The sequence below is a fragment of the Bombus pascuorum genome, chromosome 7 (assembly GCF_905332965.1).
Source record: "Bombus pascuorum chromosome 7, iyBomPasc1.1, whole genome shotgun sequence".
Taxonomy (NCBI): domain Eukaryota; kingdom Metazoa; phylum Arthropoda; class Insecta; order Hymenoptera; family Apidae; genus Bombus; species Bombus pascuorum.
In genome coordinates this window covers 11933398-11958185 of record NC_083494.1, presented here as the reverse complement: position 1 = coordinate 11958185, position 24788 = coordinate 11933398, and the positions used below count along the sequence as shown (strand labels likewise).

The window sequence follows — 24788 nt, the reverse complement described above, 5'->3', positions numbered from 1 at the left end:
ATTAATTACAAATATATTCTTCCTACGAACCAACGATTATAGGTTTGTATAAAAACTTTATTTTCTCGGCCATATAAAATCACCAATATTTGTTCAAACACACGTTATTTTGACGCAACAAGGTTACATTGATAATAAGCTTCGAATTACAACGAAAACTACGTTAATTTTAAAATATTCTCTTGTTAGAATTAAAAATTAAAGTTTGATATTTGCAATAAACGGCAAAGCTATCGCGGATAACTTTGTCTGGAATAAAAGCGACTATTTTGCACAGTCCCGTACGTAATTAAATTTATAGGGTGGAGAGTATGCAGGAAAGAAGAATCAAACTTATTCGTGTCGATAAATAACAACAATAAGACTTTAATTTCTTGCAACCTTAATCTTTCGAATAAAAAAATACAATGAATCAGAAAATATTTATCGAAAAGTATTCTTTGTTCCTGCTGACCTTTTTGGTATCGAAATCAGCGATACGATAAAAAATATAACACTTCCTATAACATATATTATAACGTATACCGCGACAAAGAAATGCCATTGGTGGAATTACACAGTCCTTTTTAATCCTGCATCCGATAATTACGAATATATCACATGATAATTATAAACGTATCACATATATATGTACATTATTTTCATTTTTTATATTGTAAAAACACAAATACGGCATCGAGTTTACCTACGTGAATCGTGTACTTTTCCCTTGGGTGAACCAATATAAATGAACATAAACGACTAGACATACTTGTGATGTTTTGTCACAAGTAATTTCTTACTTCCTTTCAAAGATCTCCTGAGAGCGATCGAACTGTACACGTATTCGTAAAGAACAAAAAAAATACGCAACATCTGTATGTATACATATACAACAATACGTAAAACCTTGAAATACTTTCTACGTACTTGATTACAACTTACGAATAATCTGTGCCTTGGATATAGAGAAACTTTTTATAGAGAAACTACGAACGTACGGAGTTGTGTTCACATTGAGAAATGAATTTAAACGTTTTACGTAAATTTACATTTTCTACAACGATGAACCCTGAATAGAGCCAAACATTCACTTCTCTGAAACTTGCAAGGATAACAGCGTTAATTACTATCGGCGGATTATCAAAATTTATATGTAGAAATAACAAAATTATTATCAATTGCTCTCAGTCCACGAAATCGTAAGCTGCATTTCAGTTCTCGCGTTACATAGATCCATCCCTGAGGCTACTATTATATTTTCAACACTCAATCCGACACAGCTACGTTTTTTGTCTGGTTTATATAAAATATTATCTGCGCGATAATTATTGTTTCAACGATTAGAGAAAAGTAAGCGTTTAGTAAATTTGGTTTCGAGCGATTTCAATTGACTATGATTAGAATACTTTGTGTAGCTTCCAAAGGCCGGTTTTAAAAGTCGAAGAATTTGTCAAATAATGTTAGCTTTTTTTTTATTTTTTCGTTTTATTAGTAACTGTGAAACGATTCGTATGTACATCAATTGAACACGGCAATATATACAACAACGGTTGCACGCCGTGGCTCGAATTAGATTCGAACAATATTACAAGATACCCCATACTTTGTACAAAATTCATTTTGCGAATACATAAAAGCGCAGAGTATCGTCATTCCTTGAGAATGAAAGACCTTCTTAATTTGCTGCCCGATAACCACTGAAACACGGTGGTTTCTTACTTACAACAATGTAAGTGTTCTCTATACATTTGGAATAGCCTCTAGCGCGCACACGCGGCTGCAATTAGCAATATGCGCCACTATTTAATAGAAATATTTGAGGCTATATATATGATGCCCGTTTCGAGGGTAGATAACTGCATAACTGATAAAATATCCTGTATAATTCTAGTTACTAACTAATTCAATTTGCCTATACTTTTTGCGCAAGTTGCTTACAGAGTCTTTGAACAAAACGGGGTCAAGCCTCATATTGGATCGTAACAACGGCATGTACCCGAAAACAGCTACAAACGTATTCATGCACGTTTGCCGTTGTATAAAATGATCTGGATCGTTCCATGGGGACCTGAAAATTTCATGTGTCAAATAAGAGAATAAACTGAAGATGCTATTTAAAAATACGACACTTTGCTACGCAGGTATAACGATGCGTTATAAGCATCAAGCGAACCTTATGGATAATATATAACTATTTTACACATCGACGAATAATATTTTTAAATCGCGAAAAATAAAAAATTTAAGCTTACCACAATTGCAACGAAAAACAATGAAAACTCAATTACCAATGGCAATAGACTAGAGACAACGTATACGTAATACATTTACGATAAAAAGCATGACACTTTTAAAACTTATAATAAATCTATGATTCAATTGTTTCCAATATTTGTTGCACAAATGAAAAACAAAATGAATACTTTATAAATTTAACTACCGACTAAACGGATTTACACACCATGGCGTCACTTTTATTAATGGCGGAAACTTTGAAATAACGGTCCGCCAATCAGAGCACGACTGCTGCAGATCTAATCGATATTGTGAAAAATCGATTATGCAATATAATGTCATTAACCGATTTTAAATATTTAAATATCATTGATCAATTTTAAATATTAAAGTATTATGATAAATTTTTAATTATTGAAATATCAATGTTCCTTAATTTGAAAGATTGGGTATAAAGGAATACTTACAGTTACCAGTGTTAGAAATATTGTGTTCATTTAAAAAAAAGTGAAAAAGTGAACCATTTGTATGGAACCAAAGAAAAAATCGCGATAGGCGCTAAAATCATTCGGAAAACCATATTTACCTGCGTAGCAGCTTGACAAAAGTACATAATACATACCTGATTCCACCCACTGTAGTATCTTTATACAATTTCCTTTGAGTTACTTTAATAGGTGGTCTTCGCGTAACATGACTTACTAAAAAATTCATAAGTATGTCCTCGCAGTTTTGTGATTGCTCGACAGTCTTGTGTAACGTCGAACTCAGTAATTCGGTATATAACGTGTTATAATAACGATGATAAAAGGCGGCACCAGTAAGAATTATACTATAATCATTTGTCCATTTGCTTGTATAACCCCATGAGCGCTTTAAATGATAAAAAGATTTGTATAAAAAGTACTGTATATATTAAATGAAAAATGTTGTTTTACACTTACTTTAGAGTCATCCCAATAATGTGATCTTGCTGGGTAACCAACTATCCGGTCAGGAAATGATCGCCATACCGTAAAGGCGAAATCAATTTCATCTGTGTTGAGTGTGGCATCTTCGTCTAGAGATAATATGGCACTAGTTTTGATTAATGGGTGAGGATAGAAACGTTGAGATATACCATCGACCGTAACAACATGTATTGATGCTTTGATCCCTTGCCATCGTGGTCTTCTTGGTAACGGAATGTCCGAGTTCCACATGAGAATAATCTAAAGCGAATTGTATGTTAGTACAAAATATAAAAAGGAATAGAGAAAAAAAGGAGTTGATTCATATGATAAGCTCACCTTATCTAGGTATTTACTTTTCGCAAGACTTTTAAGCAGGCGATATAGCACAGCAGTGGATCCCAACTGCGAGTATATGATGGCAGTGAAGGTATTACCTGGATTACTTTTCGAAAATGGAAGTTCTTGCTGACTATCGGCAAACTGCGGTAATATTGCTAACGCTCCAGGACTAGTATTCCAAACAAATTTTTCTCTTGTACCTTCCCAAGGCAAACGCTCACGGATATTCTACGAGTTCGGCAGAATATTACGAAGTTAAAAAAGGAATTATCCTCTTATCGCTAAGATATTAGCGTTTCTTCATAATATTACCTCAAATACTGTAAATACAATTTTTTCTATCGAGGAAAAGTATCGTTCCCAAAGAAACTGCGTTTGCTGCCGCAATTTAAGAATATGTACATTGGACACAGACCGCACTATATCTGGAATCTGAGAAAACATTTATCTGTAGTTCAACTTGACCACTCTTTTGATAATAGCCTGTATTTTAATCTTATTTACTTGAAGTAGCAGTCTTTCATCGGAAAATATAACAGCTTGTGTCCAATCAATTCGTTCGTGAAAAGGAAGCGCCCAGCCATTACTTAAAATAACTGGAATGCACCCAGCTCTTAAAGCTTCTAAAAATCGAAAACTGCCAAGTCTTCTTCCTCTTGGTACAAGACAAAAGGTAGCATTCATTAATAAAATTTCATAATCATACCTGAAAAAATGGATTAAATATCAGTTTTGATTTTTTATTTAGAACAGTTGTTTGTTAGATTATCCCTTCTTGATGCTCACGTATCATATTCTTGATTATCTTGTTGACAATGTTCATCTTGTAACTCTCTCCATGCTTTACCATGACGGCAAGTTGTAACGAATACCAAATCCTTGCCATTATGTAAATGATAGAGAGCATTTCTAGTTTCAGAACCTATACCATGGACGTATCTTTTACCCTTGAAAGCTGCAACGTATTTTTTATTATTAGGAAAATTATTTTCTAAAGCTTGACCTGGCTCTCCACCGCGTTCTGGATGTTGTTTTCCAAACAATGGTATAGATATGTCAAAATCTGGTCTATGTCTAAAGATAGACATACTGGCCTTAGCAAGCATAGCATATCCCAAATCAAAGGCCAATGATTCTTCTGCATAATCAGGCCATGTTCCAGAATATAAATTAAATATCAAATGATTTCTACCATTATTCCAATATGGTAAACGTATTAATTTTGAAGGAAGATTGTGCACAAATTCCGTTGATAATGGATCTCTGTCTAATGTATCAAGAGCTAATACAAATATACATGCCCGAGTTGGATCTGATGTATAATATCTTGATTCTGTAATAACATTCAATATTTTTTGGTATAATGGACTTATCACATCTTCAACCGGATACACATATACTGTAAAACCTTGTTTGCATCTGGTAAAGTCAAAACAAGTCTCCATACGACATTGCCTTGTACGATGAGACATAGGTGGGATTCCATTTGATGTTCTCAAATCCTTGTCATAGAATTCTTCATTTAGACTTAAATATGAAGGCAATCGCTCATAAGGCAACTGAGATCTGCCTGTCCATTTTTCACTTTTTAACCGATAACCACCAAAGTAACAATATCCAAGAAACGCACATGTTACAAATAATAATAAATAGCGCTTCTTGGCTTGCATTTTTAATGCAATCAGGTTATACTCCAATATACATTGACTTTAAACATTATTTTTCACATATAGAATGCATGGCATTTGATCATAAATGCATTGTAATGGAACTATTACTATTTCAATTTTATAAATACACAAATTCAAAACTTACTCCAAAATGAAATTAATTTCATTCTTAAAGATTGCTGGAACAAAAGAAAAAAGAAACAGCTATTGAAGAAAATGAAAACATTTTCACATATATATATAATATATACACATACATACATATATATATATAAGAGAGAATAATGTAATAGACTATCATGTATCTTTATCATACAGTATCTAAATGCATTGCATTAGCACTTATAAAAAAAAAGTCCTATATATATTGCAACATTTTTTTTTATATTAATTTTAAATATATGAAATATATATTTAGTTACCTCCGAATTTGCATGATCCAATATTGGTTAACAGGAACGTTTTAAAGGTTGCAATTATTACAAAATACATGGCAAAAAACGCGCTGTACCCAATAAAACATCAGCTCTATATTTACATTTATGCATTACAATATGATTTACAAAATGTCGAATCTAAATGACAGATTGTAAATGTCTATGGACGCTGCCGTGAGTTAACCTATACTATCCTATATTATTACGGACATTGCACACGAGAGCGACAACGTCAAACTTATCGAAGTCGACATTCGATAAGACGGGGACAAATAGAGGTTCATACTTTTTTATAATAATCTATTTTCTTGTTAAAACAACACAGTGAATTTTTTTCTTAGTTAGGTTAGTTCTGACGTACATTCAATTCGCAGAACGTGCCGGCGTTATTACGCCCATTCGCATTTTCGGTCGGCGTCACTACACACGCGTGACATCGATCGGAAAACGCCTCCAAGTGCAAAATCATTGCACGTAGCGCATTAAATAATTGGTTTAAAAAGCAACGCGAGTTATGCAATGACGTTGGAACGATTAGACTGGCAAATCGCTTATTGGTTACTTCATGCCGAGCTTTGCAGAATGTTTGATTGTGTGAGAAACACTGCAAACTACACTCCTACAAATCTAAACAAAACTGTCGATCAAGGTTATGCCGCTACCTAGTGGTCAACCGATAAACTTCGCGAACCGTTTCACCCGCTTCGATTAAATTTATTAAAAGCACATATTTTTTTTATTGTAAATCAATACTCTTTAAGAGAGACATAGTTTAGCGTAAAGGTTGTATGGTATCAATTAGAGTGAGGGTTATTGTGTTACACGAAGAGTTTACTCAAGTAAAGATGAGAAAATAATAATAGAATGAAAATAATAAATGAAAAAACATTGAAGTGACTTTTTTTATCACAAAAACTCACCTTATTACGTTTTTAGTATCGGACCAAAATTTTCGTTTTACTATAGAAATTACAGAATTAACCGTTATACAATTGCAACATACGTTTCGATACAAATAAAATATTTTTGCCTTTCGAATTATTTCACACGATCATGCTTTACTCACTCTCTTAACTTGTAAACTATTTCTAAATTAAGTACTGTCCAACAATCATGCTGCACTAATAATGATTTTACTTTGATCGTCGATTCTTACGATTGATTTGCCGAACACTTATACTATTAAAGCATGCTTTGTATATATATATATATATTTTCCAATATGGAATTTGAACTTATCTATAACGTGACGTAAATGTGTATACTTAATAAGGCGTGTATGTATATGAATATGTCATTTGTTGCCCTCACATTATTAAATGACATATTTATGCAAATGAATTCTTTTATCCTGCTTCTTATAGACCTTGATAATTCCTTTTAGTTTCAATTTAGTACGTAAATGACGTAATTATGAAATGAATTATTACAAATCTAGTGATATATTTTTAGTGATATATTTAACAAAACTAAATTAATAACAAATAACTGTAATAAATAATATTTTATGATAGAGAAATTAAAGATACACTTCTTTAAATAATTATATTCTTGCATTCTTCAGATTAATAATGTAAAATAGTATAAGATAGTATACTAATAATATGGAGTAATGATATAGTAATAGAATTCAATATACTTAAAAGTAAATAAAAATTTAATAGCATAATAAATTTTATACATCTTATTTTTAAGTACAATATAACCTAAAGCTTTATTTCACTTCTGTAACTTCTTGTCATATTTCTGTTTCACCATCATAAATTTTAAGAGGTTTCGATTCATGTCTTCTATGTCTGTCTCTAGTGTCTGGATTTACCCTTAATTTTCTTCCTGCTACAATTGGTATATCCCTTAGATTCGTTAAATATTCTGCTGCTAACTGAGTACATTCCATCTTAACTATTGCAGCCCTAAACATATAATTTTGAGATTTGTTTTTTGCATATGATACTATTGATACATCTACACAAACAATAATAAACTTACTTAGATGTCTGCGAGTATGGTTTTAACATTTTAACAGATACACAGCCTGGGATAACTGCCTTCAATTCATCAGGTTTTGTTCCGCATTTGATATTTGATACAAAAAGGCTATTAAAGATATAAGCACATTTTATTATTGGTATTTCATTGTAATTATAAAAGATATGAAATGTACTTACTGTTTTGTTAATTTTTTATCTTTTTTCACCTTAGGTATAACAATCTTCTTTCTTACTACTGTAATTTTTCTTTCAATCTTTGTATTTGCAGGTGCAACCACTATAAGTTTTCCATTTATCCTTGTATTCTTCACAGCTGTCAAATTTCTCATCTTCTCCTCTACATCGGGAAATATTACATAACAATACCTACTAGATTGTCGAAGTAAATTTACTTTAAAATTACCAGTAAATAATTTTGCAACATCGTCTTTATCTTTAATTGCATGTGGCAAACGAACGTATAGAGCTTGTTCTTTTTCTTGCTGTCGTTCAATTTTCTTTGTAACTTTCATTTTTGTACTTTCGAGAATTCAATTTTCGATAGATATTTGCATATTCAATAGTTATCAATGTGCATACAAACTAAACATATTCACGATAGAAGTGATCAGGCGTTCATAAAATTTTAGGTTATATTTGTATTTGTGGTTAGGTTTAAAAAAGTATGTAAACGTAAGATGCGTGCATTGATGCACGTGCGTAAACAGATCTGATCAACTGCTTAAATGAATAAGCCCTACTGATTCGTTAGCTCCAACAGGTTCCAACAAGGAAAGGTCAAAGAGGACAAATTCTACAGAGAACGTCCGTAATACTGGTAGCAATATACTAACCAATTGTCAGTCAGATCTTTTAGGTAGAAAAGTAATGATTGGTTATAGCATAGTTTATATTCTGTTGGATGTGCATAAGGAAAACGAAAGCGACATCTAGTCACTATTGTAAACTAGTAAAAACGTAAGAAGTCACAGATGGCCGTCTCAAATCAACAACCGGTACAGTGAACGAGTTAAGTGACGCGGTTATGTACGCAAAACAATCGCGTCAGACGCGCAAAACGTCGTAAAACATGTAAGGAGTTTTTATTGTAAGTGCCATCGCGTTGAATTTTACGTTTCTTTTTGTTTTGCAATACCACCGATCAGCAGTGAAAGCAAAACTTGGCTCGATCCACCGTTGCTTTCACGAATTGGTTTTATCGTCAGTGACGTACGGTTCTCCAACACCGAGGCCAAACACAATTTGCTGTTCGAGGATGAGCGCGAATAATGTGCAAGCACTTTTCGCCTGTTCAAGATGTTTCTCGAGGCATCCTTTCGAGGAGCTTTCGCCGGGGCAACAATTGTGCAAGGTATTGCTTTGGATTTTCATATTTTTCCTCGAATTCCACCACGCGACTACCGATTCTTTTGAAGCGTCATTTTTCGTGTTTGCAAGATACGATGCTAATAATAGAACTTTTAATTCAAATACAAATCCGGATACAATTGTTACTGTTTTCATACGATAAAACCTTAAAATATGAGTTAGATAAAAATTTGGTTGCATATAGACTCGCTTTTAAACTAAAATTTAAAAACAATTGTGCATATGCACCTAAGAATCAAATAATTACTATTTTAACTGATCATTTTTATTTGAAAATTGTCTCAATTCACTGAGACATTTTGATTTGGATTTTAATAAACATTTTTTTCTTCCAGTATTATGTGTTTTGTGCAAAAGCTTGAGTAATGTGTGAACATTAAAACAGACTAAATGTAAATACATACATTGTAAATTTTTATATTTCTGCATTCTTTTAATCAATTTTTACTATATTATGTTGCTTGTTTAGGAATGCAGAGGTGCATTTCCTGTGGTGAAATGTACATATTGTAGGTCAGAGTTCCAACAAACAATGTAAGGACCACATGAGTTATTTCCTATTCCGGTTAATTTATCTAATATCTTATCTCTAAATAATTTTATTCTTTAATTTGCAGAAAGGGTAATACAAGCACTATTTGTAAGAAATGTGAGCAGAATGTGAAATCTTATGGTAAGCCATCGGCCTGTGAATATTGCAATACCATAGCTGCATTTATTGGTAGTAAATGTCAAAGATGTACAAATTCTGAAAAACGTTATGGGCCACCAGTTACTTGTGAACAATGCAAACAGAAGTGTGCCTTTGACAGACAAGATGAAGATAAAAAAGTAATTCATTTTGATAAGATAATGATATGCTTGTAAATAGTGAATGATAGTTACTAATATTTTGATTAAAGGTTGATGGAAAGTTATTATGTTGGCTGTGTACACTGTCATATAAACGAGCATTGGCAAAAACGAAACAATCGGATGCTGAGAGGAGGGCACATTTGAAACTTGCACAACAACGAGCAGCAAAGCACAAAGAACAAAAGTAATTATCCAAATACGTAATGTCACAAGGTAACTTTGTGCTAGTAGTCTTAATTGTGTGCATCACAATTTCTCTTTTGTTGTAACATAACCCGGTAATGTTTAGTATCTAGGCATTTTGTATGAGTTCCTGGTCAATTTGTTTATTTTGCTTCAGATTAAAAAGTCACAATAAGAGACCACACAGAGTCGATGTAACAAAACTACCGCCTCAGTCCGAAGGTGCAGACACAAACGGTCCGACACCGGTGAAAGCAGCACGGATGGGTGGCGTTCACGATCCGCATGATCCCAATAGTTCGGATCACGTAGTTGCGGTTACACAACTTAAAGAAAAGATAGCTCATCTCCAGAAACAAATTTCTATTAAAGATGGGCAATTACTTGCTAAGGATAGACAAGTATGTATATTCCGAAAGCGAAAATCTCTGAAATGTTATCGACCAGCTTTGATTCAGTTAGAATTATTCTTGTTTACAGATTACAGAATTGAAGGCGAAAAACTTCACGTCGGAAACGGAACTGCGTAACAAGATGAAAGCGACGGAGAAAGAATACGAAGCCAAAATATCGACAATGCAACTTAAGATCTCCAGTTTGTTAAAAGAAGTTGCTTCTCTATCGAAGAGTTCTAAGCGGGGCGACAGAGTTGCTGCCACTAAAACAGAAGCTGGGACCAACAGTGGAAGTGGAACAGACAGTCCTGTACCTTGATAAGGTAGGACATTTCACATCCTCATTATTCTTTGTCAATTAATGTTCGAATGATCATATTCTATATTTACATTTTAATTCGCCGACGCGACATATTTATGATAATAAAATGTTGTAATTGAGTATATATTTAGTGTTTGGAATGATATTTTATTTGTGGTTTAACGTTCATGGCTTCCTAATCTTTTACCTCTGATAAGAGCCAAACGTTATCAGGATTCCATTTCTTGTGCTTTTAGTTGTGTTCTATTATTTCCAAATATGTGTATAAGAATGTATAACTTCTGCTACCTCGCTCCTATAGTTCCATATGATGTATTGCTTTGGAGTGATTTTACGATACAAGGCTCATAGTTTCCTATGTTCCGAACGTTATAAAATGCTTTGTTTTGCGTTAAAAATTACGCGTTTTAAAAAAATTATTTTGATATTGTGATTGCAATAATTACTGTTACTACGAGTCTTCTTTACCATTCTTTTTTCTTTATGCGTTATCGTTTCTTAAATATTTTAGATATGAAATTTATAGCACCGTCAATGATTTGTGTTTATGCTCTTTGCGGTTATGTAAGATAGTACGAAGTAAATCTATTTCTTGGCGCGTACTTTAAAGAATATTTGTTCTAGACAAAGAACGTGTAATTTTTCTGCGAGATGAAAGAAATCTTAAAATTGTTTTCAGGGACTTGGTTAGCCGTGACAACATACTCAAATGTCCATACCCGCATAAATCATGTAGTATATTACATATAGCTAATTGTTTCCATTAACAAGGCAAAATCTGTATTATTTTTCTAATTAATATAGGAATATATATTATCTTCGACGTGTATACGGAAAGTTTTACACGTTCTTCTAATGGGGGATGATGACGATGATGTAAGTGTAAAGAAAAGGTGTTATTCGTAAGTTAGGTAGCTTTCCCCCTTTTGTTCCATTTCGACCATTTCGCGGACGCAAATTTTTGCAATTTCCATTTCGCGACAAATTTGTTTGTGTGACAATGAAATTGCACTTTATCGAATTGTACATTAATAAATCGGAAAGGTATCCGGTCTGAGAGAAGTGATTTTTAAACTTTACGATGGAAGTTGATATTTGCGCAAAATGAACAGAGTTATATGCAGACACATACACACATACACACACTATAATTGAGCAATAGTGCTGCTGTAACATTTTCCTATCTATAACGATGACGATGTAACGACGATGAACCAGGATATGGTGATTGTAGATTAATTTACAATAAAAGGTTAAAAACGATATACCTCGCCTTATAAGTTGAAACATATCCTTGGACTTCCTTCCTGTTAGAAGGATCCGTCTTTCTATTCGATCGTCGTTTTACACGATAGCTTATATCGACGGAAAACAACGAACGATTTTTAATTTTATGGAGAGGTAAAGTGAATGATTGAAATTAAACCTTACAACTAGAGAGAAAGGTGTGAATGATAGGTAGTGATATGTGCATATAAATATCCAACAGCCATATATTTATTCTTTATTTTAAGAAACAAATGCTAATTGAGCATTACCTATTCAATAATTGTAATGATAATAAATGCGTAACAATTTACTATATACGAAGTGTAAGGATAATTAACATTTAATTTATAGTCGTTTAAATACGTACGAGCGTGTACACGTGTGTACAGTACAGTTGGAGTTATCGTTTAATTATTACGAGATGGTAAGAACTAAATATTGCTTGTCTGTTGTCGAGGCGGTTAGTCGCTTGATTCCTTCGTTTATCTACTTTCAGCGTATTTACACGATCTTCTTAATTTTCCATTCTCTACACCGTTTTTTCGTTTCCTGTTTTTCTTTTTTTCGCAATTTAAATCTTATACTTTAGGTTTATTTCTCTTCCACTTTCGCTATTTCATTCTCTCCCTTACTTTCGTCCTACCGTTCGTTCGTTCGTTCGTTCGTTCGTTCGTTCATTCATCTGTTTTCTTTCATTCCAGCATTCTTTCTTTCTCTTTCATTTCTTCATCTCGTTATTTATAGTAGTGCGTTTAATGCAGGCAAGGTAGGAAATCGAGGCAATATACGGAATGACAATCGTTAAAACGCCACTGGAAACTATCTCCCGAACTTTCATATTATACTTGTATAATATGAAATGCATATGAGTATGTAAAAAAATATACCTGATGTGGTTGAATTCGGTAATCAACACTTTTGCGATCGATGGATTCGAATTCTGTCAGATGTCTTTTAGGATTCATTAGATGTCGTATAGTCGTAACCAGCGTGATCACTGAGCAGCGCTATATATATACCTGTCATGTTAACAGTCCCAAATTTTCAAGATACTATGCTTAACTAGTTTATAGTAGCACGGTCGCAAAAGTATTAAAATTAATGATTGCAATGTACATCTGTTATGTTTGATGAGTGCGAAATGAATGGTGTCGTATCGAACGAACGTAGAATGTTCTACGTTTCTAGAATGTCCTATAAATTGTCATTTCCAATGTCGTTTTCACGGCATAGAATACATGCAGGCCTAAATTTACTACCGAAAGTCAACATCGTAGAATCGTTCAGTCCGTATTTCTCCTACGATTTTGATGCTATCAAGGTAGTCCTCAGCGTCCTGCGCGTGTCTCGATTAGCCAATAAATCGCTAGTATAGCGTACACATCGTGTAAGAAAATTTTCATTTGGCCTAGGCATTCAGTAGAATGCCCGAGTCTTCTACATTGCCTGTTAACCTGTTTGCAAAAATCAGCATAAAGGCCTTGCGAATCGTACCGTCTTTTCTATCGTTCTCCTTCTGTTTCTTTTTTTTTTTTCTTTTTTTTTTCTCTTTTACCTTCTCTTCTGGGATACGTATGAACGGAGATTCGCCGAAATAAAGTAAACTTTAAAGCTGCCTTAAATTTATGACGCATCGAAATATCGTTTCCCGATAAAGATTCTATGATAAAGGAGCCTTTACACAAAAGGGGTCAGCGAAACGGAAGAAACGAACTAAACGATCAGTTCCAAAAATCTTACGACGAGCACCATGATATTTGCAGGAACCATAGAACTTGTCACGTTCCAAGCTAAAACGGATAGATGATGGATAGATTGCGATTATTGGACGCGGAACCTTTGGATTTCTGTAGGTTAATTGTTTACGCGAGTTGCGCGACGACCTTTTTCTCTCGAAATTGAGACATTAAGAAAGGAAGTTTGGAATATTAATTGTCCTTGAACGCGGTCTGTGCTTCATGCCATTTGTTTCTTCGTTCTTTTCCTATCTTCCTGTTTAATCTGATTTCTCACCCTTGGAGTCGTATCGCGATGCACGTACCTTTAGAATGTTTTTGTGAACGATTGATAACCGTGCGTATATCAGTCTGCGATACATTGTAATGTGCTATCGTTATCGATTAGCGATTCCAGCGTCACCTCGTTTTTACTCGCCTCTGAAAACTCGGGGATTCAGGAGGCGCATGAATCATTAACCGATCGCGACTTTTATCGTTTCGTATCTAATGGTAGGCTGCGCTTTCTCACTGATTTCGACTGTCGACGATTCGGCACTTAAAAATTAGTGGAAGTACGAGTGACGAAATTTTGTATATAACCGAATGGAAGATACGAAAAAAAGAAAGAAAGGGAAAAATAATCAATGGTGCGTGGCCATTGATGCGAGCCTGATTAATACGTTCGAGTTTCTTCGGCAAATTTTTTTTTTTGATCGATCGTTCGATAACGAATTCTTCGAACGATCGACTGGTGATCAGTATTGTTATTACTATTATTATTAATATTAATATTATTATTATTACTATTATTATTATTATTATGGATTATTGATTATTATTAATATTATTTGCTTTCTTGTTCTTGATAAAAAAAGACTTATCGTATTTTTGCCAATTACGAGTAGCGTTCTAAAACGATCTTACAAATTTCATCGTAATCCGAATAACTTTACGTACATCTAAAAAGATACAATTCTTTATGTGCTAAACGTTTACGTTAAATCGAAGCGCGAACCGAAAGTTGGAGGAAAGGCTCAGGCGGATCTTATAATTATACATGAAAAGTTACCCACGAGACGCAGCCGTGTGTTAGTTTTTTTGACTAGATTTTCCTTTTTCGCGTGATTATGATTTCTGCGAATTTCTCTACCCGATGTTCCCGTGTTAATGTGCGCTTTCGACTTGTTCCCAATGAAAATCACGCCCGAGTCTTCGCCCCGACGACGAATAGGTTATTTTGTACACCGGACATCGCGAGTCAACGGCTTTCCTCGAAGATTAACGAATTAATGCCTTTTCTTCTGAATACTGCGTTTCCAGCGCGCATATTTCTTCAATTCTTCGTATTCTTTTAACGACACGAAAATTAATCAGCTTTCTTAATCGCGTTACGTCGCGACGAGTAAACGAGTTTTGTGCGCGATCGCGATAAAACGGCAAAGATAAGACGTTTTTCCGTCGAACGATCAACCGCGTGATGATGAAAATCGTTCTAGATTTCTTTATTATCGCCTTACCGCATCGGCGTTTACAATCGACGACAGGAAAAAAAAACCGTACGTTCGAAAATCGATCGATCGAAACGAGAAGAATAGTGTCGCGAAAGGAGAAAATTGAAAATGGGAAGAGAACGAAAAGAATGGTGGAGAAGGGAAATAATAAGATTCGTTCGCGTGGACCGAGAGACTATGCTTTCCGTTTCGAAAATTCCACGACAAAAGGACGCCTAAAAAATATATATATATATATATATTTTTATATATATGTATATGTTATTTATATGAACGTGTATAAATATAGATATAGATACTCGATCACCGAAAGCTTTTTTCTCGTGTTTTAACGTTACTACAGTACGCGGTGTAATAAATTACCTAATTTCTGAAAAGGTTTATTCCTATCAAAAGGATTATCGTAGAGCGCAGCCTACCGTGCTTCTCGCCAGTCGACGACGATTTTAAATATACATATATAAAGGTATTCATAAATTAGAGCTCCTTATATTATTACCTTTTTAAATTATCGAATAATTAATAGTAATGTTAGTATATACAGGTACAGGTCTCGTATAGTTGCAGTCGTGTCGTCACTGGTTGTTCGATTATCGCGTTCTCTCGCCTTTGTTTCTCGCGCGTTTATACGCGAATATGCTGACGGATGCCGACAAAATCCGTCATCTTTCACTTTCAACCGCCTAAGCTCGAACGCATAGAAAATGGTACCGTGATATCGCGAGAAAGAAGGAAATATAATAATTATTCGACGATGCGTATGTTTCATAATAAAAATAGTATAAACTATGTTCGTAGCGCGCAAATACGCGTTACGTTTCAGGAGTGAAAATTATGTACGGTTGATAGAGTTTGTCGTTCAGACGAACGTTGGAAGTATTTGCGGAAGTATTTTTTACGGACTTTGTATGTAGATAGAAAAAGCAACGGCTCGGTGTACCGCGTTAATACGGTACCTTTTCTAAGCATCGCTTTAGGATAGACCGTGGAAGGATAATCGAGAAGCTCGGACGACTTTGGTACTCGCTTTCTCTCGGTTTCTATCCGATTCTATCCGGAAATGGCAGCGTGTGACGACTCGAGACATATTAACCCTATCGTTCAATTCGTCCCTCTTGTTCATTTGTTTGACGTTTTAGATTTGTTTTCGTTGGTGGCGCTACCATAGAAAAAATATAGAAACGAGTATTTACAAGGAAGGAACTTTGTATGCTCGTAGCTGGAATCTCGTCGATTCGTCCACCCTCGTCAGAGAAATCGAACTAGTTCGCGTTACGATTAACGTACGTAAAGTAACCAGCTTCCAAGAAGTGTATCTACTAAAAGCTTTGAATTCCTTCGCGTTAACAATAACCAAGCAACAATATTTAACAATCTCAAATTACTTGTTCACGTAATCTCACTCACGTTTTCGATCGCGTTCGACGATTTTCCTGTCTCCGATCGTCTCTGCCTCTTTATACGTTCTTCTTACACGCTGTTTACGACGAACGAAATGAAGAAAAGTGCAATTCGAAAATTTCTCCGTTCTTGCGACCCACTGCGAAGGGAAGCACGAACGAGTATCGTTGTCACTACCATCTTACGAGGGCAACGTCGTTTTCGTCTGTCGTGAGCAACTCGTTTACTATTCCACGGCTGGATTTTGCGTTTGAGCGAAAGGGCTCATACCCCCATTTTTAGGTGCACTCGATTATGTGAGGCTGGGAGGTCTCTATGACGCTTGGCCGGCCTACGGAATTCTCCAGGTTGTGGAGAGACGTCGAGTGTGGGCCATGCGTGGATCCGTGCCTCTCGTAATTATCGATGTGCTCCAGTTCGCATTCCTTCGGCATATTTCCTGCGATCGAAACAACATTCTCCTTCAGAATTTCTTCCAACTTGTCTAATAGTCGATCAATTTCTTCTCAATTGTACTTACCGACGTTCATGTCCGGGCCGTATTCGTAATACGTCGGCGAACCCACGGCCGCGGCTAAGGCAAGTTCATCCTCGATATTATTTGGTCTGCAACTGGTTGTCTTCCAATGGGTCCTAAGACCGCTCGCGCTAATGTACTTCTTGTCGCAACCTTGACAGGTGTAGGGCCTTTCATTCGTGTGTAACCTCTTATGTAACTTGAGGTGAACGAACTGAGTAAACTTTGCGGGGCACAGGTCACAAGCATAGGGCTTTTGGCCGGAGTGCAGTCTCAGGTGAGTCTTCAGATTTGAGGTCGAGCTGAACCTCTTCTTGCAGATTTCGCATTGATGTGGTTTTTCACCTATATCGTTGATACAGTCTTAGTGTTCTCTCTCTCTCTCTCCCTCTCTCTCTCTCTCTCAAGTTTCACATCCTTTCAAATTATATGGAAAAATATAGTTAACTTACCTGTATGCACGAGATGATGTTTTTGTAGATGAGCTAGCTGAGTGAAACTCTTGGTGCAAACGTTACACTTGAATGGTCTCTCACCGGAATGAGTCCTCAGGTGCACCTTGAGATTCGACAGTTGGCCGAACGTCTTGCAGCAGACGTTGCATTCGTAGTGCATTTTTCCGTCCTTCTTCTTTAATGGGTATGGTAACGACCTGTAGCCCCTGGATCCTTGGGAGTTCGGACTCAACGAACCACTCTGCGAACAACCGTGGTCGTCCGGGGATAAAGAACTCGCGGGCGAGTATCGGTTCAATGACGAAGAGTTGGCATGAATGGTGAGGCCAGGATGATGACCCAGGTGAAGATTGTGCGTGCCAGCTATTAACGTTTGGTTACTGTCGATTTGCATGGTCGACGAGGTCGGCAATTGGTGACTGCTCGTGGCAGCCTCCAGCCTTCTTCCATCGGCTCTCTCGTAAACCACGTTTCCGCTAGGGGTTGGCGAATAGGCGGTGCAATTGATAGACAATGGCGCCACGTTGTGATGCAGCGAGCCATTCTGATGATAAATGCCGTAGGGATAGGACGAAGGCGATTGAATAGGTGAAATGGGCGAAACACTCTGATTGCTGTTCGCCGCGGAGGTCGGATACACCGGGCTGGATTCTATTTGACATCCGCCGGAACTGGAGTACAAGATCGTCGGGGTGGACGCACCCGTGGGATTGGCAGACGGTGACGGACTCTTGGTCTTTCTCTTAGGCGGGCAGCTACTGGATGTCGTCGAAGAGTGAAGGTTACTCGTGGATGTCAGTATCGTGCTAGACGACAGAACGTTCGCGCTGGAATGGTGATTGTTGGAATTGCTGGACGAATGGATGTTCCCTGGATGAGACTGTAGAACGTTGCTGGGTCCCGTACTGGAGTGTAGATTGCCTGTACTCGAGTGAAGGTTTCCCGTGCTGGAATGCAAGTTACTCGTCGGACTTTGCATCGGTAGCGTGCTGTTACCACTGGTAGTGGAATTGACGCACGTGTCCGCTTGCATAGGCAGATTCGAACTGGAATCGGGACTGCAAGGTAGAATGTTTCCGTAGCGATGAGATTTTTTGTAAGAGTACGCCATTTCCGTTGGACTGGATGGCGGTGGCGTGACCGAATCGGCATGCGTTTGATGGTGAATCTGATGGTGTTGCTGCGTTCCATTGTGATGATGATTGTGGCTGTTGTTATTGTTATCGGTACTGCTACGAAGAAGGATATTTTCGAGGATAGAGCTACTCGGGCTAGTCAGATAGGCTGGTCTCCCAGAAACGGGTAAAGCACCCTTGACCTCGGACTCGTAAAAAGGCTTCGGGTTTTTCTCTGGAATTTCATCTTCGGTTACCGTCGTCAGGACGGCGTTCTTCTGAAGAATTATGGGTGACACCGGTTTCTGTAGTTCCGGGGTTACAGCTCTGCTCGGCAATTCTTGATCTTTGTCCTTTCCGTTAGCGTCTAGGTTCTTCGACGCCTGGAAGTTCCCGTAGGTCTTGGTGATCTTGATCTTAACCTTCCTGTACTCGTTCTTCGCAACTGCATTGTCCTGTTTGAGCACCTCGTTGTTGCATACCGACGTTTTCGCGTTCTTGCTGAAATCTAGCACGTAATTGTTCTCCGAGTCCGACTCGCTGCTCTCTTCCGGGGGCGTGAGGATCTCGTCGTGATAACCATTGGAATGATAGCCTTCGTCCGATCTAACGGAACCGTCCGTTGGGGTCATTTGCGAGCGTCTCTCGTAAATCGATGAATCCTTTAACGGTGACACCACGTCCACCGTAGGTGGAATTTCCGTTGGTAACGTAGATTGTTGTACTTGTTGTCCTGTAACAACGAAACTTCCGTGTGAAACGTTATCGGCCGATGCACTGCCGAAGCGACAAACGAAACATGTGCTTACGTATTCTTTGAAGCATTAATTCACCCGTTAGTGGGTAATTGAGCCTTTCTGCGAACTCTCGACAATACCACACCAGAAGCTCTTGGTTCGGTAGTATTGGTTTGATTGTGTAAAAATAAATGTTCATCTGCAAAACAACCACGATCGAGATGAGTTACTGTACCAGAATGACTCTGTTAGAGTGCCTCGAGCTGATACGAATGCGTGGGGTTCCATCAATTCGGCTCACCTTATACTGGCATGCTATTAAATTCTGCGATTCGGACGAATAAGCCGGGTTTACGTAACGCATCCAATTTGATTTCTGGACGTCATAACCGTCGATGTAGTAGAACAGCTCGTTGTTTTTGTATACCTATCGAGAAAAATGTATGATTTAATCGTGACAATGAACACGCTCGATATATGTTATTGCGTAGAATGGTAGCTGCAAGAAATGTAAGATATCGCAAGAACCCTAGCTCGTGTTCAAGGTAGAGACTAAATCTTCGATGTTCGACGCAGTTAAGGCGTCGACCAACGAGGAAATATTGGCGATTTAATAGTAAGAATCGAGAGAGAACCAAGTTCTCTATCGTAACTCATCAATTCGTTACGAGGCATCAATGGCTTCGCGGGTTTCGCTTTAAGGCTCGCTAGATCGGCTGAAACCAGTTTCTGGTCTTTGCAGGCTTCCCTCTCTATCTTCTTCTTTCCCTTTTCGCCTCCTTCTTGTTTTTTTTTTCTCATCATCCGAGAGACTAGCCGATGATGATAGTCGAAGCTCGCGAAATAACTGCTACGAGGATTTTGAATAGGTACTTAAATGATTCTTACCCTCCAGAAGTACTTCCGGTTCGCGTCGGCCGGCACCGAGTCCTTGGTGTACACTTGTCCTACGAGAGGACCGAACCGTGTTCCCTTGGGAATGTAACTTGTACTCCACACTCCCAAAACCTGCGAATACGTACCATATTTTTTTATCGTCCGTCGACTCCCACTTATGCATCGTTTCGCTAGAATTCGTTTGTTTACTTTGTCATATCCACGCGAGGAAAATTTATACGGCATTCGATACTTGAAATCTTTAATGTTCAACGTTGAGACGAGGTTCGTAGAACGAGAATACCGAAGAACATGCACGTCAATTCGACGGGGAACGTACGTCACGTTAAACTGTTTTATCCGCGTGATATTTACGAACGTTTCGGTAGGCTGCTCTATTTTCGTGTGGAGAAATGTTATCCATACTTAGATCAGGTATATCTGGATATTCTTCGTCTCTCCGATGATTTTAAACTTTGATTTCATGGCTTATAATTTTTCCTCTTTTTTCGTACGTCGATTCTAATCAACCGAATAATACTTTGTACTGTTCGAACTTGAAACGCGTCGTGCAATGACCGAGACTACTGGTCTCGATTCCTGTCACCGAGGAAAGTGTAACGATTTACTTGAGCTCTAGGTCATACTCGGTAAGTTAATTAGCTTCGTTACTCGGTCAAGTTTGATTCACCGCTAGTATCCCTTAAATCGCAACAATCGCCCGGTCCGATCGAATTGAACGAAATCAAGTTCCCATAGGTTTTCGTAAGTCTGATTTGGTTGAACGGTATAATTAGCGAGTTTAGGGAAATAACTAACGAGAAATTGCAATTATTCTCGCGACTCTCACCGAGGAGGTCTCGAGAAAGGATTCTTTGGCGGAGGAACGTACATCGTTGAGGGCTTGAGAAGGTTTGAGAACCAAATTTCTTGGCAGGGATGCCTCCGCACGATTGGTATCGCCTGGTGATGCCGCCACATCCGGTACCAAATATACGGCATGCTGCTCGAATTCCTCTTCTCTCAAGGTCGCGTGATCCCACTCGCTGGCCTCCATCCTTCACTGTACAGAAATGGAAAAAAGTAACGTTAAATTTCGATGTTCGATTCAGATGTTAGATAACGGGAAAGAAAGATAAGGAAAGAAAGAAGAAAAATCTTAATATTCGAGTAGTTTCGATCATAGTTCTTAATTTGATTTCGTTACACGCGTGTAACTTTGGTGCGCAGAAACGCAAAGACTCGATACGTATTTCGATACCGTTATAGCCGAATCGTTTATTTAAAAACTTAGCACATAGCGATGCGCCGTTATCTACGAGCTTCTACAGCCAGGTTCGACCAGGTTTCGTGTTTGATTCAATGAATTATTTAATCATTCGATTCGTAACATTTAGTCATCGAATAACTCCGACTATACTTTTCAACTTTGATATTTCGATCTAAACCTCTCCCCGAGCATTGACCGGGAATGTGTGCGGAAGCGATTTTATCCTCGTAGTTCGAGCGTAGATCATCGCGGGTGAAAACGAAACGTGAAAATCGCGATATTATTAGAATTGACTTAGAAGTGTCTATGTATAATGACGACCGACAACGCAGAGGGTTATAAATAGTTGAGATTCCGGTAAATCGATACGATCAATAACTCCAGCCATTAACTTCGAAACGCTTGTAAAAGAAAAGCAACGCTTTCGTCCGCGTGTCGACGCTTGCAACCAACGAGAAATTTATTTTCACTCATCATCCATTTCTCGATAAGAATCGGTGAATTTAATGACCGATCGTTTTTAGTTTACGAACGAAAAAAAAAAAAAAAAAAAAATTAGCCACGTGATAGACAAAAATCGTGCTTTTCCTTGTCCCTCAATCGGCGATGGTGCAACACTTTAACACCGCGAAAGTGAAACCCGTCCACGCATTGATCGACTGCAGGGGTGAGTGGGAGGGGGACGGGGCATAAACTCTGAAGTCCGCCCCTCCGACCTCTCACACCCGCCCACCTCGCCATCGGGGGTTTTCGCTACTCGTTGAATTTCCATTTCCGTGGAAATAGCACGCTACCAACCCGTTCACTATTCGTTAACTTTCTGCGTAACTTTTTGATTTTCGTTCCTCGCCTCTCGATCCCCTTTGACGAAGAGGATTTGTCTTTGCTCCCAATTTTCGATGCCCTTTCGAATCGTATTTTCGTTAATCGACTGCTAAACGATAGTTGTTATTATATTAAAGTCGCCTTCCTTTTTCACCGTTTATCGCATAGCATTTTTGTAAGGATGAAACCTGTTCTTCGGAAATACCTTAACACATTTGTTGGATCTTTTTTATAAGTAACGACTGAACGTTGAAAATTTTCCGTTGATTGAAATTTGATCCCGCTTTTCGAACGATGAATCGTTCAGACATGGTTTAAAGCGTTTGCGACAAACATTGCAATTTCCGGTGAACGATCACGTTCATAATGCATCATGTTAACACGTACTTCTATGAAACTGACTTAAAAAAGGAAACATAAAACAACGGTATACGTGCATCGACTCTGTAGAATTTTGAGGCATTTAAATATCTTATAACTTCCGATGGGGTACAGCACTCGCCATACGTGTTGTTTAAACGTTTCAAGTTTTTGTTCGTCGTTGCTATTGATTTATTGTTTTTGATCGTTGGTTCTAAATAAAATCATGTCAGTTGATATCGTGCAGCGTTAACGTGCAGTACTCACGCCTTTTGGTGCATCGGTCGCGAGCTGCGAGTCGACGAAACGAATTTAATACCGCCTCGCGATGATTTCCTTCGCCGCTCTTTCGTCTATATTGTGCTGATGCGACTGATTAAGTCCCTCCGAAGGGGATGATTTTCGAAAAGAATTGGCGGGGCCGGTTTTACGTGATCCTGTGATTTCTCAGGGAGATAGGCATCCCGACGACTCTTGGGACACTCGGGAGCCTAGGCTGGCCTCGCGTTGAGGGATGAAACACGTTGGCTTTTCTCAACATTTATTTGAGAATGTCCCTTGGCAAGGCGAAATTTCGACGTCGATAAGGCCGATCGCTGCCGGCCTAGGCGGTTCTCTACCACCTATACGACGCTTATCGATTATCAGGACATCGAGAAAAGGAAATTTGGATCGGCGCTGTCGTTGCACCCGATTAATCAATCACTGACACTCTCTCTTCTGCTTGTTTATCAACAACAACTATCCTTTGGAGGATCTCGACGCGACACCACTGCCCTTCCGTTTCCTGCTTGATCTCTCCTTGCGTGTTTATTCGCGCGATCGTCGACGCTGTTTCCCGTCGATTACGAAGGAAAAATTAAACCGGGAAGCACCGTTTTCTTTTTCTCTTCTCGAACGCACACGCGAACCACTTCCACGCACTTCACCTCTTTCTGTCTCACACCCTCTCCACCTCTCGTTACTTTTCCAGGTTGAACAACTACGAAGACGGGTCGACGGCTCGAGAACCCGAAACCAACGAACGATTTTATCACGAGGGAAAAAATGACGCACTAACGATGATCGGCAATCTTTCTACCCTCTCTGTCAATGACAGAGTGGTCTCGCGGTTAAACGGCGAACGCGAGCGAGCACGCCGCGTTATAATGCCGATCGTTTGACAAACAAACCGGTGATGTTGGAACGCGATCGATTGGTTTGGTTTTATATTTAACAAAAAAAAATGTCGTCGGAAAAGGCAACACTCTTCCGCGATGACGAACGCGTTTCGCGTAATTTCGCGTTTCAACCCTTTTTCGAGGGTGGTTGGTCTCCGCCTTCGGGTCTCTTTGGATGGCACACGCAGAGCAGTGTGTGGAACTCGGGTAGACCTGACCTAGCCCAACGCGAGTCGGCTTGGCTCGTCCTCCCCCTGCGTCGGTATTGGTCGCTCGCTATCCCTCTCTCTCTCCATCCTTCTCCCTTTCTCTCTCTTTCTGGCGAACACGGACGCGGTGGTGTGTGCCAGCAAAGCTGCCAGACCAGAGCAGAGGTGGTGCATTTCTCTGCGCTGCGCTTTCGATCGACCCGTTGCCAGAGGTTCTCTCCCTCCCCCTCTTGCCCCGATCTCTCTCTACTTCACCCTTCGCCGTTTCGTCCTCTTTCCCATCCTTCTCTCTCCGCTTTCCTTCCTCCCTCTCCTCTGCCCCGGTACCTCTCGTGCATTTCCCCCTTTCATCCTTGTCGCTCCGATTCGCGTTTCTTCTTCTCTTCGTTGAGCGCGCTCTCGTTACCCCTTTCAACCCCTCCAGCTACTCCAGCGCGTGCAACCGTGTCCCCTTCTCTTTCTTCTTTCCTCTCACCGATGCCTCCCCTTTCCCTCTTTCTCTCCTCTACCTCCTATTTCTCTTTCTTCCGTCCTCGGATTTTCCATGCCGTCGGCTCTGTCTCTGTTCGTCGATGTCGACAGGGTGCATGCGCTGATCGCTTCTAAGTTTAATTCTTCGGTAACTTCTCGCGATC

General features: G+C 38.4%; 4 protein-coding genes across 7 annotated transcripts in view; 1 reads left to right on the top strand and 3 right to left on the bottom strand.

Moving 5' to 3' along the window:
- Nucleotides 1–36: 36 nt before the first annotated feature.
- Nucleotides 37–6519, bottom strand: LOC132908765 (exostosin-1). Its single transcript, XM_060963088.1, has 8 exons — nt 5602–6519; nt 4296–5358; nt 4014–4215; nt 3822–3941; nt 3507–3737; nt 3162–3428; nt 2840–3090; nt 37–2050 (listed from the first exon to the last, which is right to left on the bottom strand). The coding sequence occupies exons 2-8, from the start codon at nt 5177–5179 to the stop codon at nt 1870–1872; spliced, it is 2136 nt and encodes a 711-aa protein (XP_060819071.1). The 5' UTR covers nt 5180–5358; nt 5602–6519; the 3' UTR covers nt 37–1869.
- Nucleotides 6520–7255: 736 nt separating this feature from the next.
- Nucleotides 7256–8422, bottom strand: LOC132908786 (uncharacterized). Its single transcript, XM_060963124.1, has 3 exons — nt 7785–8422; nt 7606–7713; nt 7256–7529 (listed from the first exon to the last, which is right to left on the bottom strand). Exons 1-3 carry the CDS (start codon nt 8117–8119, stop codon nt 7355–7357), a joined length of 618 nt encoding a protein of 205 aa, XP_060819107.1. The 5' UTR covers nt 8120–8422; the 3' UTR covers nt 7256–7354.
- A 153-nt stretch (nt 8423–8575) lies between these two features.
- LOC132908779 (protein FAM76A) overlaps nt 8576–24788 on the top strand; it is a 46706-nt gene continuing 30493 nt past the window's right edge. Inside the window, exons 1-7 of one of the 3 annotated variants that reach the window (XM_060963109.1) lie at nt 8580–8958; nt 9445–9509; nt 9593–9806; nt 9878–10014; nt 10171–10414; nt 10494–10731; nt 11410–11995. In XM_060963109.1, coding sequence (XP_060819092.1) covers nt 8863–8958; nt 9445–9509; nt 9593–9806; nt 9878–10014; nt 10171–10414; nt 10494–10727 — 990 coding nt within the window. In that variant the 5' untranslated portion in view covers nt 8580–8862 and the 3' untranslated portion in view covers nt 10728–10731; nt 11410–11995. Of the gene's footprint in view, nt 8959–9444; nt 9510–9592; nt 9807–9877; nt 10015–10170; nt 10415–10471; nt 10732–11409; nt 11996–24788 lie in introns of those variants that run through there. The other 2 variants (XM_060963110.1, XR_009658414.1) reach the window with 2 other exon arrangements.
- LOC132908762 (PR domain zinc finger protein 1-like) lies at nt 12206–24636 on the bottom strand. 2 transcript variants are annotated; one of them, XM_060963083.1, is made up of 8 exons: nt 23052–24636; nt 21222–21392; nt 20342–20461; nt 19755–19880; nt 19526–19652; nt 17599–19449; nt 17150–17491; nt 12206–17068 (listed from the first exon to the last, which is right to left on the bottom strand). In XM_060963083.1, the coding sequence occupies exons 2-8, from the start codon at nt 21384–21386 to the stop codon at nt 16908–16910; spliced, it is 2892 nt and encodes a 963-aa protein (XP_060819066.1). In that variant the 5' UTR covers nt 21387–21392; nt 23052–24636; the 3' UTR covers nt 12206–16907. The 2 variants fall into 2 exon arrangements, with proteins under 2 accessions (XP_060819066.1, XP_060819065.1); XM_060963082.1 differs by having other exon boundaries at nt 21180–21392; nt 23054–24636.

What these genes read in the sequence shown, in the direction of transcription:
- LOC132908765 (XM_060963088.1), bottom strand. Translation starts at nt 5,179, where the DNA reads ATGCAAGCCAAGAAGCGCTATTTATTATTATTTGTAACATGTGCGTTT. An exon ending in GATAATCAAGAATATGATAC is followed by an intron (nt 4,216 to 4,295) that starts GTGAGCATCAAG and finishes CCATTTTTTCAG; the next exon opens with GTATGATTATGAAATTTTAT. An exon ending in TTGTATTTACAGTATTTGAG is followed by an intron (nt 3,738 to 3,821) that starts GTAATATTATGA and finishes CCGAACTCGTAG; the next exon opens with AATATCCGTGAGCGTTTGCC.
- LOC132908786 (XM_060963124.1), bottom strand. Translation starts at nt 8,119, where the DNA reads ATGAAAGTTACAAAGAAAATTGAACGACAGCAAGAAAAAGAACAAGCT. An exon ending in GATAAAAAATTAACAAAACA is followed by an intron (nt 7,714 to 7,784) that starts GTAAGTACATTT and finishes TATCTTTAATAG; the next exon opens with CCTTTTTGTATCAAATATCA. An exon ending in CCATACTCGCAGACATCTAA is followed by an intron (nt 7,530 to 7,605) that starts GTAAGTTTATTA and finishes TTATATGTTTAG; the next exon opens with GGCTGCAATAGTTAAGATGG.
- LOC132908762 (XM_060963082.1), bottom strand. Translation starts at nt 21,386, where the DNA reads ATGGAGGCCAGCGAGTGGGATCACGCGACCTTGAGAGAAGAGGAATTC. An exon ending in CCTTTCTCGAGACCTCCTCG is followed by an intron (nt 20,462 to 21,179) that starts GTGAGAGTCGCG and finishes ACGTATTCGCAG; the next exon opens with GTTTTGGGAGTGTGGAGTAC. An exon ending in ACATCATCTCGTGCATACAG is followed by an intron (nt 17,492 to 17,598) that starts GTAAGTTAACTA and finishes TCAACGATATAG; the next exon opens with GTGAAAAACCACATCAATGC.